At 40.9% G+C, this 17,786-nt stretch overlaps 1 protein-coding gene across 2 annotated transcripts in view; it reads left to right on the top strand.

The window, feature by feature from the left end:
• SGCD (sarcoglycan delta) overlaps positions 1-17,786 on the top strand; it is a 3,695,933-nt gene that overhangs the window by 3,604,463 nt on the left and 73,684 nt on the right. For both annotated transcript variants that reach the window (XM_044069343.1, XM_044069342.1), the window contains one exon: positions 9,584-9,707. In XM_044069343.1, the coding sequence (XP_043925278.1) occupies positions 9,584-9,707 (124 nt within the window). The remainder of the gene's footprint in view (positions 1-9,583; positions 9,708-17,786) is intronic.

The raw sequence follows: 17,786 nt of genomic DNA, 5'->3' as shown, positions 1-17,786 counted from the left end.
CTATATTCTCACTAACCTGTCCCAGCCATAGCACCAGCCTGAAATTTTCTGTGTACTGTTATGGGAAGTTTTTTTTTTTTTTTTTATGTAAGGCGCAAGGTTAGTGTGGGTGCAAAGGTAGGGGTAGGATGTGAGTTAGTGAGTTAGCACACATTACTAAGGTAGGCAGAGGCATGCCCAGGTCCATTTTCTCCCCTCAAGAATGAAAGTAAAGTGTCAGATGAGACACCATCATATGTTGTGTGGAGTCCATTTTTTTTTTAGTTTTTTTGTGTACACCCTGAATTTCTTCCTTTGTTCTGGTTTTACTTCTAAGAAATGCTTGATTTTTGGAGTACGCATGTGCTGGTCTCTGTTTTCTCTGTGCACTCCACCTTAGCCAGACTTGCTCTAATGGTTTTTGGTCCTGCACGTGAACTAACTACAGTTGATCTCACTGATGTTTGTGAGATACCACATGCCACTCGTTTCTTACTTTCCCTGGGAGAACTTCTCCAGTAATAGAGCTGCTAGTTAAAACTGGATCAAATGGGAGAAAGGTCCTTGCTGACTGTATCCCTCTTTGTCACAGACTTGGCCATTTTTTCCCTTGCTGATCATATGTCTTGAAGAGAAAAGCTATTGCCACTGTCTCTAAAATACTATTTAACTGGAGAAAAATAGAATTAGCTTGGTGGAAAAATGAGATTTTCCCTCAATTTTAAGTATCTAGTTTTCATTCTTAACTTTTGTGTAGTGTCAGTTTTAAGTTTTCCTGGTTACTTTATGTTGTTGGCAGTGTCATTGCATGAATTTTCTCCCACATAAGCACAAAAAAATATTGGCTTAAGTGAAAATTCAAAAATGCCCATATTCTAGTATAGTGCCTATGTAAATTTGGTTTCTTTACTCTGTGAACCAGAATTTTTGGGAGATATGTCAGTGTGTGTGTGGGGGGGGGGGGTGAAGCCCTTTAATAAGGGCCAGAGCAAAGGTTGTACAAGTTATTATTATTTTTTTTTTAGAAAATGTATTTTCAAGGTATGACTTTATAGTAATTTTTATCCCTATCAAGGGTTTAGACTTAGTTCAAGGACAGTTTGTAACAAAGACAGCACATATATTTAATTGGATGCTTGGACACAAGAAAACATTGATCTGGAAATACAGTCTGCCCAAAGGGAGAGTAATTATATGCCAGGAAGAAAGGAAAGACATTCTAAGTACTGCAACAGTTATTCTACCAAATCACATGTAAATACCGGAACATTATATTATATGACTATCTGATATTAGTAAAAGTTGTTAAAATGATACTAAAATCTCTATATACAGAAGTAGGGAATGCAGGAAAACTGGACCTATTAGAAGTCATTTGCCATCACTATCTTGGTTCTCATGCAGTCACATGGAGACTACTCTAAGGTTTCAAAAAGTTATTGAAATAAAACTGATACCAGTGTAAGTGTGAAGATTGGGTGAAGATAGATGAAGGCTGCCAGCCTAGCCAGATAGAATTTTGGAGATAATTCTGTCATCTGTAACAGAAATATAAACCACAGGCTTGTTGTCTTAAATGGTAAAAATAGTGTTACACGTGGAACTGGAAAAAATGTAACAACAGTGCACTCTACTGACCAAGTAAAGCATATTGTGACCCTTTGATGTTAAAACTCGGAGCCAGTGAGTCTAGAATAAGGCATCCTGCATATTGTTTTAAGGCTAGAATTAATGGGCAGAATTTATATGCATAAATGTCCTTTATTGCTCTGGTTTCTGCCCTGAGGTGAAGAATGTAAATGTAGTTTCTATTAGCCTGGGAACCCAGGGAAGTGTGAAGAATGATGTCATCTTAACCAGGAATGTGATTTTAAAACAGAGAGAATCAGAGAGCATTGAACATTTTTGTTTTGACCATCCAACTCACCAGCACTATCTTGCTCTGTATGTAAGTTTATCTTAGAATAATGTTTTCTCTTAGAAATAGCTAGAAACTAGAAATATTAGACTAAGTGTTTTTCTGTGATGTCAGAACTGTACTACTGAATTATTTTAAGTATTTCTCTGTGATCTCTGAACTCATGACTAGCACTGTGTAGTAAAAAGTATTGTCTTGTGTTATGACTGCTATTAATATTTTTAAACCCTTTCAACTGTGGCTGTTTTTGTAGAGATAATTTAAGCTCTTTAGAGTACTTGCATGCCTTTGGTAAAATTGTACAAAGCCACTCCATTAGCTTTAGCCATGGGCTATACTACCAATTGGATAATAATATTCCACAGTAATAATTGGACACCCTTTTAAGAGCCTTTGAGTAGCTGATAAATATTAGTGGGTGGTGGCAACTGGTACTACCGTATAGTCTGAGAAAAAGGGGCACAACCAGAGAACCTGTGGCAGCCTTCCCCAGGAGTGTCTGTGTGGTTGTATAAACTGTTCTCAAAGTGTGTGTGTGTGTGTGTGTGTGTGTGTGTGTGTGTGTGTGTGTGTGTGTGTGTGTGTGTGTGTGTGTGTGTGTGTGTGTGTGTGTGAGAGTGTGTGTGTGTGTGTGTGTGTGTGTGTGTGTGTGTGTGTGTGTGTGTGTGTGTGTGTGTGTGTGTGTGTGTGTGTGTGTCAGCTATTTGGGCAGGGACATGAAGCACTAGTTCAACAAAGAAGGTGCTGGAGGTTTTAGCTTCCCAACTAGGCTGAGATCTGGATCCTATAGCTGTGTCAGTGGGGAGTCTTATTGGGGACCTGGAGAGCAAGGGAGCGACCAGCCCCAGACTGACTGTGATCTCTGTGTGCTCTTAAGGGAAATTGTACTTTACTGTGTGTATTTGTTATCCTTTCCTCCTATGTGAGATGCCCCTCACTGGTGCTAGTGGTGAGGATTGAGGCTCCTTGATTGCTGGGCCAGGGCATGGGCATCACAGTAAGCTGAACTAATGAGAACAGGAGAAGTGGAACTCTATCTGTAGTCAGACAGAGTACAGCTGCAATCCGTGTGCAGCCATATGTATGTGAACACAGTCTGGGGTGCAGCGTAATGTAGCCCTGCAGTGATGCTCACTAGACTGTAGTTTAGGGTGTGTCTTCTCTCATGCTACACTACTTTAAGGTGCATTTTTAATTGCATTAATTATTCATGTCTCACTAAGATTTACAAAGGCATCATACTTAGCATCTCTTACAGCACCTGTTGTAAGCAAACACTAAGTCTGTTAGTGTTTGGAATGTAGACTACTAAGTTTAAAGAAAAAAAAAACATAAAAATGTAAAGCAATCAGTAGTTTACAATATACAATGCACAGTGTCTTCTTACAAAATAAATTACAAATATGTTTGGACATTACTAAAAATCTGCTAAATAAATGAGCATTTACAGCCTCCTAAAAGATGCCTGAATGTTACACATTCACAGCTGAGGAGGTGGTGAATTCTACAAGTTGGGGATATGTTAGGCAAATGAGTTCCTTCCCCAGATCATAAGGTTAATGCAGAAAAGCACCAGACATGTCTATCAGACTGACTGAGGGGAACTCCAAAGGAGGTCACCAAAAGATCTAGCTACCTGTGGTAAGCAATGTAGATGAACACCAGCGTACAGGATGGTGTGCTCATAAGGAAACCTTTCAGGTAGCATCTTGGATAATCAGTAAAGCCAGCCAAGTTCAGAATCAGAATTACAGTAATCTAGCTGATGCAGATCAGGGATCAGTGCCATTAGATTACTAGAAGGGATCAGAGACTTTATCTGGGACATATTGTAGGGTTGAATTAGGAAGACTTGAGATCCATTTCCTCATCCTTTTTGACAACTCTTCATCCATTCTCAGAATACATAATTCACTTGTAAACCCTAGCCTCTCCCACCCATAAAAATACAGATCAGCGGCTTAGAACAGTAGTGATATGAACAGTAACAGATAGAGGAATAACCAGATCCTAGGCAGTCCTCTGTAAGGTGGAAATCTTAAGTGTAACCATGAGAGAGACAGAGAAGTCCACTTGGCTATCATTTACACTGTAGTAATATTGTAAGCCTATTATTCATGAGATATCACCTAGTGAAAGCATGCATACCATGAAGACACCAAGAACATCAAAGTGCGATTCTTGCTGAACTCCAGTCTTTGATCATTTAGCTATCATTTCAGTATTTGATTTGTATCAAGTGGAAGTAAGAAAAAATGTGGACATGATTTAGACACAGTCCATTTTTTGGGGATAAATGGAAATAGTATAGCTCATAAAGAGGGTCAATGGCTGAGAAAGGAATCTAACTGAAAGACAGTTTCATGTTAGATTTTGTATGTAGGATTATAAAGCCAAAGGATGTATTCATCTGAGTCAGCACTGCAGTACATTTCATCCAGGAAATCAGATTTTCTTGAGACAGAACAAGGAAGTGATAGAGCAAAGGAATGGAAGGCAGGTTCATGGAATCTGTGTTCAGTAGAGCAGGTTTCTTCTTTCTCTGCCATCATTGTATTCACATATGTAACACACAATGTTACTGATTATAATTCAGATTTTTTTTTATATTATGTACAATCATTTTGTTGCTTAACTTAATTGTGTATGAAGTAAGCCCCTTTAATAAAGTTCACTCACTGAATCTCCAAAAGCATTGTCCTTACTAAAATGCTGGTTTGACCAGTCTTAATGACTGATTGGATAAAATTATTGAGTACAATTATTATAGTGCAAGTGAAACCGTCTAAGCAACCATACTGAGCAGTGTGGTTTCTTTGAATATGTATATCTATGTCCACATTCATTTGTTTTTATTTATGTATTTGTTGACCGGGTAAAACTATGATCCAGATGGACTGTTTTCATGCTCATCCCAGCACTTAAAACTGTAAATCAAACAATATGAGTAGGATACAAAACAATTTGTATTAAAAAAGACAGTAATACAATCAGTGATATAATAATAGCTAAGTAATAGTGAAGTTATAAGATTATGCAGTACAAGGTTAGGCACTGGTTGTTTAACTTGCTACAGCAGGAGAACATTGGCTAATGTGAATATTTATCCTGTATAGCAGACCTTGTACTGCACTATGAAATCAACTGAAGGAACTGTATCAGGCTAAATATTTATTACAATGCACTGAAATATGTATATCAAGAATAAGAGAGAAGTAAGGCATGGAATTCTGAATGGATTGAGCATGAAGAGAGAGAGAGAGTGCATGAAGTGAGAGGTCAGGAAAGAAGAAGATGTTGATATCTGTATGAGAAAATGTATATATGTGTGAGCTATGTTGTACGAGAAGTGGACTCCTAAAGTGGAAGGGAATGATGCTCAAAAGAGAAGAGAAAAAGCAAGGGCTTCAGATGAAATGGTTGGTTATTATTCTGAGCAGTGTTTTTTGCCTGCTATAAACCTGGCTTGACTGAAAGAAGGCCTGGCAGTTGGTGAATTGGAGAGTGGGAGAAAGTCCATATTTGAAGCAGTAGAAGGAGAAGTCATTATTATAAATAAAGTGCTGAGAATTACAAAGGTCATAGTAAGGGGAGTAATGAAAGCTGGTGAACATGGAAGTGCCCTTGCTCTATATTTGATCATCAGGCCTTACTCAAGACATTAGTATAATTTCCCTTGGGATAAAAGCCCTATCGGTTCATAGGTATGTGCTAGACTATTGGCCCAAGGGCTTAAGTAAGCCTAGCCAACAAGGTTCCCTGGCTTACGCCACCCAAGTAAGTTAATTTCCTGTCAAGTAGAGCCACAGAAGTGATCCCAGGGTGTATTTCCTATTTAGTGGAAATACCCTGCAAGTATGGTAGCTGCACGGCTCCAAAAGTCCTTGGTATAATTCAAAAAAGTAAGAGTCAGCAAAACAGTGACAATGACATTTATTATAATAGTATAAAGAGAACAAACAGACAGGTTTCGGCTGAAAAGTTACAAAGCCTTCATCAGTGTATCAAATTCCTTGAAAAAAACAGTCTCCTTTATATAGCAATTGGTCCACCTGGAGGTTATGTAAGAAATTACACTTATATAAAGGTGTAAAAATGTTAAAAATATTCATTCAGTCCTGGAGGAAATAGTGCCCCTAGTTTAACAATCCATTTTTTCTCTTTGTTATTAAGTAATTGGTGCCAACCTGATTTGTTCTTAATATTGCCCTGAATTTTATCGGAGGAACCAAACATTTGACATCTGAACATGACAGGTCTGGGTTACTACAATACAAGGATAAACAGGTGCCACAGAATCCTCCGATCAGACTTAATACTACTTATGGGAGGAATACAGATGTCTTTATCAATATTGTACGCAGACACTGGAACATTCTTCTAGCCGATGCTCGGCTTAGGAATATTGTTGATGAGACGTGCCATTTTCCTTTAGGAAAGGAAAAAAATTAGGCTCTCATATGAGCCACTATAAACATATTGGCACCCCAGATACACACTCTACACAAGCAACCGTAGAGGGTAGGGCTTTACAAGGTTGTTTTCCATGTGGACACTGTAGACATCGCAAAAGTATCTAAAACCAGGGAATTTTCAAGCAAGAACAGTGGCCAAATATTCAACATTAATTTTTTTGTGAATTGTCAATCAGAATGGCTAATATACTTGGCTACATGCAGTTGTTCTGCTTTCTATGTTGGCCAAACCTCTAGACCATTTAAGTTTAGTATTTCAGAGCACCTAAGTAATGTCAGGACCAAGAGACTAAGCAATGCACTATACAAACATAGAGAGAAACATCCTAAGGCCAGTTTTCACTTTACTATCATAAAGAAAATTCAGGGCAATATTAAGAACAAGTCAGGTTGGCACCAATTACTTAATAACAAAGAGAAAAAATGGATTGTTAAACTAGGGGCACTATTTCCTTAAAGACTGAATGAATATTTTTAACATGTATACACCTTTATATAAGTGTAACTTCGTACATAACCTCCAGGTGGACCAATTACTATATAAAGGGGAATGTTTTTTCAAGGAATTTGATACACTGATGAAGGCTTTGTAACTTTTCAGCTGAAACCGATCTGCTTGTTCTCCTTATACTATTATAATAAAAGTCATTGTCACTGTTTTGCTGGCTCTTGCTTTTTTTGTATTTCCTATTTCTCATTCACTCGTCAAGATTTTTCTTGAAAAGTGCTAATGAAGAACTTTGCTTGACACAGATGGGTAGCTTGTTTCATAGTATAGGAAGTCTCTGGGACAGGAATCTATTCCCCCAGCATGTCCTGTTTATTGTGGTGACAAGGTTTAGGTCCCTAGAGCATGTATCTCAGAGGGATTGGGATTTCTTTAGGTGTAGCATGTCCAACAGCTCTGGGTTTAACACAGCTTTATATGTTAGGCAGAGATCTTCTTGGAGTAGGCGATATGCTACAGAGTAAAGCTGGAGTTTTTTGAGATGGTCAGTGTAGGGCATCTGCTTAAGGCCAGTAATTCTCTTTGTGAGGTACTTCTGTAGCCTTTCCAGCTGCTGCAGATGTCTTGTGAGATACATTCCAAAAGGGGCGTTGTACTCTGTAATGGGTCTAATGAGTGCCGAGTAGAGGGAAACAATGATCTCTTTTTTCCTGGATGAGAACCCTTTCGTAATGATGTGTGCCACATAGACGGATTTCCTGACTACTGTGGCAATGTGATTATCAAAGGAGAGATTACTATCCACCTGGGTCCCAAGGTCTCTTATCACATATTCGGCATTAAGTAGACTGCCGTTTATGTGGTAGTTCATGGGTACAGAGATTTTACCAAAGGGGATGACAATGCACTTTTTGGTAGTGAGCTTGAGGCCATGCCTCTGACACCAGGCATCTGTCTCAGTGAGGCCCTTCTGTAGGATGTCCACATCATTTGGGAACTCGACTATGGCTCCTAGTTTGCAGTCATCTAAGAACTTCATTAGCCAGAGGCCTTCTGTGTTAACCTGTACTTCAGAGAAGTAGATACCAAATAGGAGAAGTCCCAGGACGGAACCCTGTGGTACTCCACTTGTCACTGGTTTGAAGTCAGATTTGGAGTCTGCCACTTTTTCAGTGTGGGTTCTGTCAGTGAGCCAGTTGACAACCCATCTTGTGATGTAGGGATTTATACCTAGTTTAATGAGTTTAGCTATAATTCCAGAATGGAGGATGGTGTTGAAAGCCTTGGTGAGGTCAAAATAGGCTGTGTGAGCCACCTTACCCTCATCTACGGCTTTGGTGACTGCGTCAAAGAAGTTGATCAGGTTCAGAAGGCATGATCTGCCTTTCAGAAACCTGAACTGGGTGTGGTCTAGAGTTTGGAGGTTACCAATGTCTTTGTTTATGAGTTCCATGATGATACATTCCATGGCCTTGCAGACCAGGCTCGTCAGGCTAATAGGTTGATAGTTCCCAGAATCAGTGGTGGCTCCCCCTTTGTGGAGTGGGATAACTGTTGCTGTGCACCATTCAGTGGGCACAAAGCCTGACGTGAGACTGTGACTGAACATGGTGCTTTGGTGAGGAACCAGTTCATTCTGAAGTTCATGTAAAACGCAGCCTGGGATGTTGTCCAGTCCCATGGATGCTGTGTTTTTGGTTTTAGAGAGTGCAGCTTTTACCTGCATAGATGTGATTACAGGGACTCTGCATTCTTCCTCTATAGATATGGGCACTTTAGGGGGTGAGAGGGGGGTAAATTTAGCACTGAACCTATCTGCCAGGATGTTGGCAATATCAGTTGGTTCTGAAATTTTCGTGCCATTGTGCTGTAACTCAGAGCAGATCTGGGTGTTGCCATTGAGATTCTTGACATAGCTATATAATGCTTTGTGGTTGCGATTAGAATCAGTGGTGGTTTTGTTTTTGTAGCTAGCTTTGGAGGATCTTATAAGGGAACAAGAGTCATACACAGGAAGAGGTTACCATGATTGTCAATAGGTTTTGGTGAGGGTGGAGAATGTCTCTGTCAGCCATAGTTTTCCCCACACATGCTCAGTTATAGATCTGAAATTTGGGATGCAAATCAGTATAGTCCAGGACTTACACTTCTGTGAATGATGTATGCCTGCATTTACTCTGCTTCATCTTCAGGCAAGTGATTCCACTGATTCTCCTGTCTCCACCATGGAACTTGAATGGTGCAGGTTTCCAGGCATGTTTCCCTATCATTCTGAGAGCAGTGAGCAAGACATTCACCTGCCACCAGTTGGATCATCTGGTGTCTTGTTAACTAATTGATTTTCTCTTGTTTAGATCATAGGCCATACTCCTGTATGCCGTGGATCAATCTGGTGCACATCTAAAATTAACTGCAGGGTAGGGTCACATCAATAATGAATAAATATGTTTTTTTTTTTATTTTAACCTAAGGCAGAATCATATATGGCATTAGTTTTATAAAACTGCATAAAAGAGGTAAGAGATTTTTTTTGTGATATCTTAAGGTGTGTTTTTGCTGCCCTCTTATTTATTTTATTTTAGTTTAGTTTAGTTTTTTGTAACCAAATATAGTTAATAGAAATGTTTTCTGGCAAGTTTTTTGGTGATTCCTAGTAACAGCCCAGACTGATAACAAGGCTGCTTGATTGCTTTATGTATTACAAACAATTATAAGTGGAAAGAAAGATTTTCATAATCAACTGTATTTATTCTTTGTTAATAGACTTGAATCTCCTACACGGTCACTGATAATGGAAGCACCAAAAGGAATTGCAATTAATGCAGAGGTTGGAAACCTGGAAGCTACATGCAGGGGAGATTTGAAGCTTGAATCCAAAGATGGAGAGGTAAGACTTTATTGAATTCATAATTTAGTACTGTCTGAAGTTATTTTTTCATCTTAACTCTAGTAATATGATTCATTTATGTACTTTCTTTCTGTATCACTGTTAAATAATTACAACCATGTCTGATGAACTAAGGTTTTAGGTTTGAAATTCTTACCCTTTATATGGCACAAGTGATAAAGCACTAAATTCATTCTTCCTTTATTTAATATAACTAAACATTTTTCTTTTCATTTAAACAAATAGAATGCTTCACTTAGGTTTTTATCATGCGCTTTAGTTATCAACACACAGCGCAGTAGGGGCAACATGGCAGACCAGCTAAGGCAGAAGGTTCTGAGCAGAAACACCTATTTTATCAGAACCCACAATAAAAATACCATGTGGCACTATTTTCATGTCACTCTCAAATTAATAGCCTCTGATAGAACAGTTTAGACAGTTATCTAAATATTTCTTTCTATCTAGATATTTTTTATCTCTCTATGATTGTATCGTCAACATTCTAACGACATACAGTAGGTGGATTGGACACTCTAAGTTGGCCATAGGTGTGATGTGGTGTTTGTATGCGAACTATGGATTTCTTATGGTTGTGTGGTAGAGAAAAACAACCATGGCAGGGCTAGCCATTCAGTGGTGTGAACATTGGCTCTCAATGATTGTCACTGTTGAAGTGACACCACAACCCCATGTGCAAAACTGGGAAAAATGGGTTGTGGATGGACCGATGATTCTATTATTAAATACTGAACTCTCAAAAGAATAAACAACACAAGTAAGTGGACAGGACACACTAAACTTGCCATAGGTGTCAGTGGGTGGTTTATGTGCAGTATGGATTTCTTATGGTTCTAAAGAACTAAACACTCAAAAGATTAAACAACAAAACAGTGGTCTCTTTAGATTGAAGGGCCAGTACCACAAATGACTACTATCTATATATGTCAACTCAAAACTCACACATTAGTGGAGAAAGGGCAAATTCTCAGATTCCACTATACGTCAGTCTTGCATGCAGAGCAACCAGCAGGCTGAAAATCAAAGAGAAAAAAAAACATTTTCTCTCTCTCGCTATGTATATATATATATATATATATATATATATATATATATATATATATATGGTTTTATTCTGTATGATTAAGTGTAGTAAATGTTGATGTGAAAACATCAACAAAATACATTCAAACATACAGAATATTAAACACAACAAATAATGGACTAAAAAATTTGGAGAATGGAAAACTATTTCCTCTCCCCGTATTAACATTAAAACCCCTCGTAATATAATAAGAAGTTATATACTCACCATAACATTACATGTGAGTTGTTCATCTCACCTTCATTCTTGACTGATGGGTTTAGAGCCGATCCCTTGGCTCCGGTATGGCCAAGCCCATATCGCATGATGCACTGTGAATTACCTCAGATCTTGTTTGCTGCATATACTGTAACCATATATAATAGTTATTCTCCTATAGAAGGGAAGAAGACTTAAGCAACCAAGATGAAACCAACATCTAGGTCAGCTATCAGCCAGGAGAGGGTAGGAGGGAGGGACGTAAGAATGAAGGCGAGATAAACAACTCACATGGAACGTTATGGTGAGTACATAACTTCTTAATGTAAAGTTGTTCAATCTAGCCATTCCTTCTTGAATGATGGGTAGCATCCCAAGCACCATCAATCTTGGGTGGCTCACGGGAGTACATTTTTCAGGACCATGGATCCAAAGGACGCCCTGTCCCTGGAGGCCTTATCAGCTTTGTAATGAGTGATAAAGGTATGAGGTTTTGACCAAGTGGCTGCTGCACAAATGTTATTGAGGGGAAGTTTGACGGAAAACGCAAAGGATGTAGAAACTGCTCTGGTTGAGTGAGCTTTAATCTTGTGTTGCAAGGGCATATTAGCAGCTGAATAGACAAAAGTGATACAGTCATATAACCATTTAGACAGAGCTGTTTTAGCCACTGGTCTACCTTTCCTGGATTCAGAGAATGAAACAAAAAAAAAAATGGTCTGATTTCCTGAAATCTTTTGTTCTATCCAAATAAAATCTGAGCTGTCTGTGAACATCAAGCTGGTGCAGCATATACTCTAACTTGTTGGAATGATTAGGGAAGAAAACTGGTAACTCAATAACTTGGTTAACATTGGTTTCTGAACAAACTTTGTGGAAAAAAGAAGGATTTGTCCTAAGTGATACTCTGTCAGCACAAAAAATCAAATAAGGAGGGCTGATAGATAAAGCCTGAAGCTCTGACACTCTGCAGGCAGAAGTAATAGCTACCAGAAAAATGGTTTTCAACAACAAATATTTGAGGTCACACAATGATGCTGGTTCAAATGGAGGGAGAATTAAACATGAAAGCATAAAATTTAGATTCCATGGAGAATAGGGAGTTTTCACAGGTGGTCTCATATGAAATGTCCCCTTGAGAAAGGCTTTGGATAACTTGTGGGACATGATATTTAAACCATCAACCCCAAGATGAAAATTAGAAATAGCAGCCAACTGAACCCGAACTGTTGCTGCTGCCACTCCTTTGTTAAAGATCATAGTCAAGAATTCTAGTATGGATGTCATGGAGGCTTGGTAAGGATCAATATTATTTTTAGAGGCCCATATGGAAAATCTCTTCCACTTACTAAGATATAATTTTCTAATGGAGGGCTTATGAGAAGACAAAAGGATCTGAAGGTTATGAAGCCTGGCTATGAGGGGAACTGGAGCAGCTAAGCTGTCAGCTTCATTTACTGCAGAGTGGGATGAAGGTCCTCCGACGGGTGTGTCAGGAGGTCTGGAATTGGGTCCAGAATCCAGGGATCCTCCAAGATATGAGGTTGAAGGAATAGAAACCAAATCTGCCAAGGCCAATGAGGGGCTATAAGAATGATGGTCTTTCCCAGGGATTTTGCATTCTATAGATCCATGGGTATCAGTGGTATTGGTGGAAATGCATAGAGGAGATCCAGGGGCCAATCATGTACGAGTGCGTCCCTTGGGGCTTCTCCCGGAGGAGGAATCAGGGCAAAGTAGCTTCTGCATTTTGTGTTGATGTGACTGGCAAAAAGGTCACAGCAATGCTGGCCACATTTGTGGAAAATCCTGTCTGCAATCTCTTTCTTTCAGGGACCACTCATTTGGCAACAAGATTTCCCTGCTTAGTTTGTCTGCTATCACATTGGATCTCCCCGGGATGTGCGTTGCCAACAGAAAGCGCTGGGTGGAAAAAGCTCACTGCCAAACTCTGAGGAATCAGGGCAAAGGGGGTAAGATCTGGTTCCCCCTTGTTTGTTCAGACACCAGACTACTGACATATTGTCTGTCTGAATGGTAATCATTCTTAGAGGAAGAGAGTCCTATAAGTACTGCAACACCAAAAGTACTGCTCTCATCTCCAAGATATTGATATACAAATGTGACACCTGATCGGTCCATGTGCCTTGGGCAGTCTTTCCCTGAAAATGCCCCCCCACCCTATCAGGGCAGCATCTGTGGTCACAATGGCTACTGGAGGGGGGTAGAACAAAGGTGCATCCTATGGTGACATGAAGAGATGTCAACCACTACTGGAGGTCTTTCTTGCAAGAGCTTGTAATCAATATTTTGTGGTCCATGGGTAGTTCCTGGTAAGACCATTGAGTGAACAACAGCCATTGAAGTATCCACATATGCATTCTTGGTAATGGTATGGTTAGGATTGCTGCTGCCATCATACCCAATACTTTCAGAACTTCTGAAGCTGGTGCTCTGTCTTTCAATACCAATGTGCTGACATGCTGATGAAGAAGAAAAACTCTTTCCATTAGTAGCCTTAGAGTGATGGTTGAGGTATCTAGCTCTGCCCCGATAAAAACGATATGCTGCAGTGGTGACAAGGCAGACTTTTCTGAGTTGACTGTAATGCCTGGATGATTGCAGAGTGACCGAGTGTACTCCCTTGCCTGAATTAGTTGATGCCTGGTGGTGGTAAGGAGCCAATCATCTAGGTACAGAATCATCTGGAACCCTAGATGCCTCAGGTGAGCCGTGACCACTGCCATGCATTTGGTGAACACTCTGGGGGCTGTAGTGAGACCAAAGGGCAGGGCTCAAAACTGATAATGATTGGCTCCCGGCCGGAAACGCAGGTGATCTCTGGATAGCCTGGCCATCTTTATGTCGTAGTATGCATCCTTGATATCTATCGAGCACACCCAGTTGTCTTTCCCTAAGAAGGGAAGTATAGGCTGAAGCTTGACCATCCAGAACTTCTCTTTCTTTACATATTGGATGAGTCTGCTGAGGCCCAAAATGGGTCTCCAGTCCCATGTTTTCTTTGGAACCAAAAAGTATCTTGGGTAAGTTCCGGATCCTGTTTGGTCTGCTGGGACTGGTTGGATGACTCTTTTTTCTAGCAACTTTCGGACCTGTATAGTTGCCTGTTCCCTGCAACTGGGTGGAATGTCCGGGATTCTCCTTATGGTCAGAGGGGGTGTGGCGAATGGTATGAAGTACCCTTTGGAAATGATACTTTGTACCAAGCTGTTTTCTGTTATTTTTAGCCAGACATCTGGGTACAAAAATAGATGACCCCTGACTGCCTCCAGAGCAGGACAGTCAGGCCTCCTTTCAGGAACGCTGGTAGGGTTGCCCAGAGAAGTGATCTCTGTCACCCTGGTGCTGCGGACCCCCTCTGCTGCAAGGTTGGCATCTTCCATTATTACCCCCTCCTCTGCCCCTGGAGGGGGGTTCACCACATGTGTCCTGAAAGGCTCCTTGGGCTTCCCAGAACCACATTTTCCCTCCCCTTTGACCTTTGGGATAAGGTCGGGTAGGGGTGGAAAAACGGACTCCAACAGCAGACAGAGTCTTTCCCTCCTGTTCACACCTGGTCAAGGTTTCCTTCACTTTAGTCCCAAAAATGGATAAGCCATCAAAGGGAGTGTTCACGAAGGATGACTTGAAGGTCTCCGCTTAAGAACACAAGCGCATCCAGGAATGTCTTCTAAGAGCGATTTCTGTACCCGCTGCCCTACTCGTTCTATCAGCTGCATAGGATATGAGATGCATGGATAAGTTGACAATAGAATTTAGGGTAGAAAGCTGGGCAGCAACTTTATCAGAGGCTCCTGCAGCTACTGTACCCTGAAGAGTATCTCCCAACTCCTTAAGGAGATATCTTTGCAACCTAGTAAAATGGGTTAAGTAGTTCAGTGAACGGAGAGCAAAAGTCGCTGAACTGAACATGCGTTTCCCATATCTATCCATAATCCTAGAATCTCTATTTGGAGGATGGATAGACGAGGAAGTCTCAGACATTTCCTTTATGGTGGCCTCCGCCACCACCATGGCATCAACAGGAACTTCTTTACCTAAGAACTTTTTGTCTAGTTGGGCTGATATAAATTTGTTAGGCCTCCTAGGGACAGGCTCCATAGAATCCGGTGACTCTCACGCCCTTCAAGCAACCAACTGCATGAGTTCATCGAAGGGTGGAGACACCCAAGAGATGAAGAGTTGAGACCCGAAAGCCTTCAGGAGAACTGACTTATTCTCAGAAGGGTTATTAGACTGCCAATCACCCCTCTGCCTAAGGATCTCAAGTATCTCAGCAAAGGAGATATCCTCAGAGGGGCATCGTGGGAACCCTTCTGACTCGTCCAAGTCAGTATCAGATGTTAAAAACTCCTGTGGGAGTCCAAGTATCTCTTCTTGCACAATCTCTTCCTAGGAGCCTCCTCAGTGGAGGCTTTTAGAGAGGTCTCAAAAGAGCAGGGGCCACCCTGTGGAGCTACCTGGGGCTCTGGGTCTCTACCCTTATCCTGGATCATGGAAGCAGAAGCAGACACAGGTGCTATTGGGGATGAAGAAGCAAGGCCTGAAGTCGGGGATGTCTTGGGTGACAACGCTCTCCTCATGGCATCCAAGGAACCACCACTTCAATGGGAAGGAGTGAACAGAACTGAGTGAACCATCAAAGCCCCCACACCGAGGCAGTGGGCTACAAGCCAGAGGTAGGAACCGAGCTCAACCGAGCCAAAGCCCCGAGAGGGAGAGTCAGCACCAACAAGTCGGTCTGATGATCCTCTCCGGTTCTGACTAGAGAGTGTCAGCTCCTAGAGTCCCCAGTCCACGCCAAGGATGTTAGAGTGGATGGAGCTGAGGACACTGGAACACGTCTCGACTCCAAAGGCTCCACGATCAACAGGTCTGATTGGAGGAGGAGTAGACAAAGCAGGTGTAGTGGTCTTCGGCTCCGACACCACTTGGGTCGAAGCCGACAACAATTTAGCAAGGCCTGGTGCCTGTAGAAGCTTCTGCACCAATCAATCCATATCCAAGTCTGAAAGGCTGACAGATGACCTAGATGAATGCACCTATGGTGCAGACTAGAGTAATGGTGACTGAGGCACCTCAGATATCAGCTCCAATGCTGTGGGCCAGCTCCAAAAGGAAAAGACAGTCAGCTCCGAAACCTGTGGAGCCGATGTTGCAGAGTCATCAGATTTATTTGATTTTTTTGAATGCTTGGAGTCCTTAGATTTAACAGATGACTTAGAAGATTTGCTTGCAACATCCTCGTCACTCAGTGCCTCTTGAAAAGGGTGTTTTAACAATCCCCTTTCCATTAATTGCCTTTTCCTCTCTAACAGAACCCTGGACAAAAAGGAATGGCAGATAGCACAATATTCTTGTGTGTGAGCAACTCCCAAACAATATACATAGGTAACATGTCCATCAGTTACTGACATTTTTTGATTACAGTCCGGACATTTTTTAAAACCGGACTTGGGATGTTTGTCCTTATCATCTGCCATGATACTACTTTAATACACGCAGATCAAATATTAGTGAAGATAATAGGCTCTAAACCCCCCACACACACACACACACACACACACACACACACACATACATGAGCCTGAGATAAAGTATCCAAAAAACTCTATATAACTAGAACTAACTACTAGAATAAGCTATTTAACCCCCCCCCCACACACACACACACACACACACATGAGCCTGAGATAAAGTATCCAAAAAACTCTATATAACTAGAACTAACTACTAGAATAAGTTATTTAAACACACGCACACACTACCCAAAGATAACTAGGCCAAAACAATGAGGCCAAATATTTAAAGAGTAAATATTTATGAACACGTTGGGAGGGGAATTGCAAGGAAGCTATAAGAGCTAACTATCCTAAGTCAAAAAATTACTAAACTTATATAATAAACTGCTAAACAGAAATTTTTTAAGCTTACTGGCCTGAGCTTTCACTGGAACCTCCAATCAGATGCCATGGCAAACTAAATCTGAGGTAATTCACAGTGTATTATGGGATAGGGGCTTGGCCTCAAGCTACTGGAAGACCACGAGCTTTGCATGTGGCCGTACTGGAGCTGAGGGATCAGCTCTGAACCCATCAGTCAGGAATGAATGGCTAGATTGAACAAATTCACATCACTAGTTTCAAATTCATCTGAATACTGACAGTGCTGCAGGTTTTTATTAAGGTAAGGTGCAGGGTTATGGTTGGTGGAAGGGGAAGCATTAGGGTTAGGGTTAGGCTTCGCATCCCTGCACCATCTTAGTAATAAGTGCTAACCCTAACACTAATGCTGCCATTTCCTCCAGCCTTTATCTTAATAAAAACCTAACACTGCCAATACACAAGACATACTTGCACATACAGACATGCATATAGACAAACTAAAAATACTACATCTATCCTTTTATCTAAATGCAACCCTAACACTAAGTAAAATGCACACACACAAACATACAGCATCTATATTTCACCTATCCTAGACCCTAACCCATAACTCACAAACACACACACACACAAATTCTGTAAGTCCCTCCAGCCCCACTCACCTGTCTCAATAGAACATACTATCAGAATTTGCACCCCTCAGCTATCCAAACCTTAGTCTTTACACAACACCCCTGTGCTCGTCAACAAAATGTACATTCAACAAAAGACAGGGAACCATCTTCTCCAGGGCTGAGACTAGGGCTTGGAAACATATACACCAAAAATATCTCCTAGTGGTCAACAGAAAACTTGAGTGCCAGGTATTTA

Source organism: Protopterus annectens, chromosome 4.part0, assembly GCF_019279795.1.
Source record: "Protopterus annectens isolate FY-2018-M chromosome 4.part0, PAN1.0, whole genome shotgun sequence".
Lineage (NCBI taxonomy): Eukaryota > Metazoa > Chordata > Ceratodontiformes > Protopteridae > Protopterus > Protopterus annectens.
Note: the sequence above shows the minus strand (reverse complement) of the source record. Positions and strands in the feature narration are given on the sequence as shown.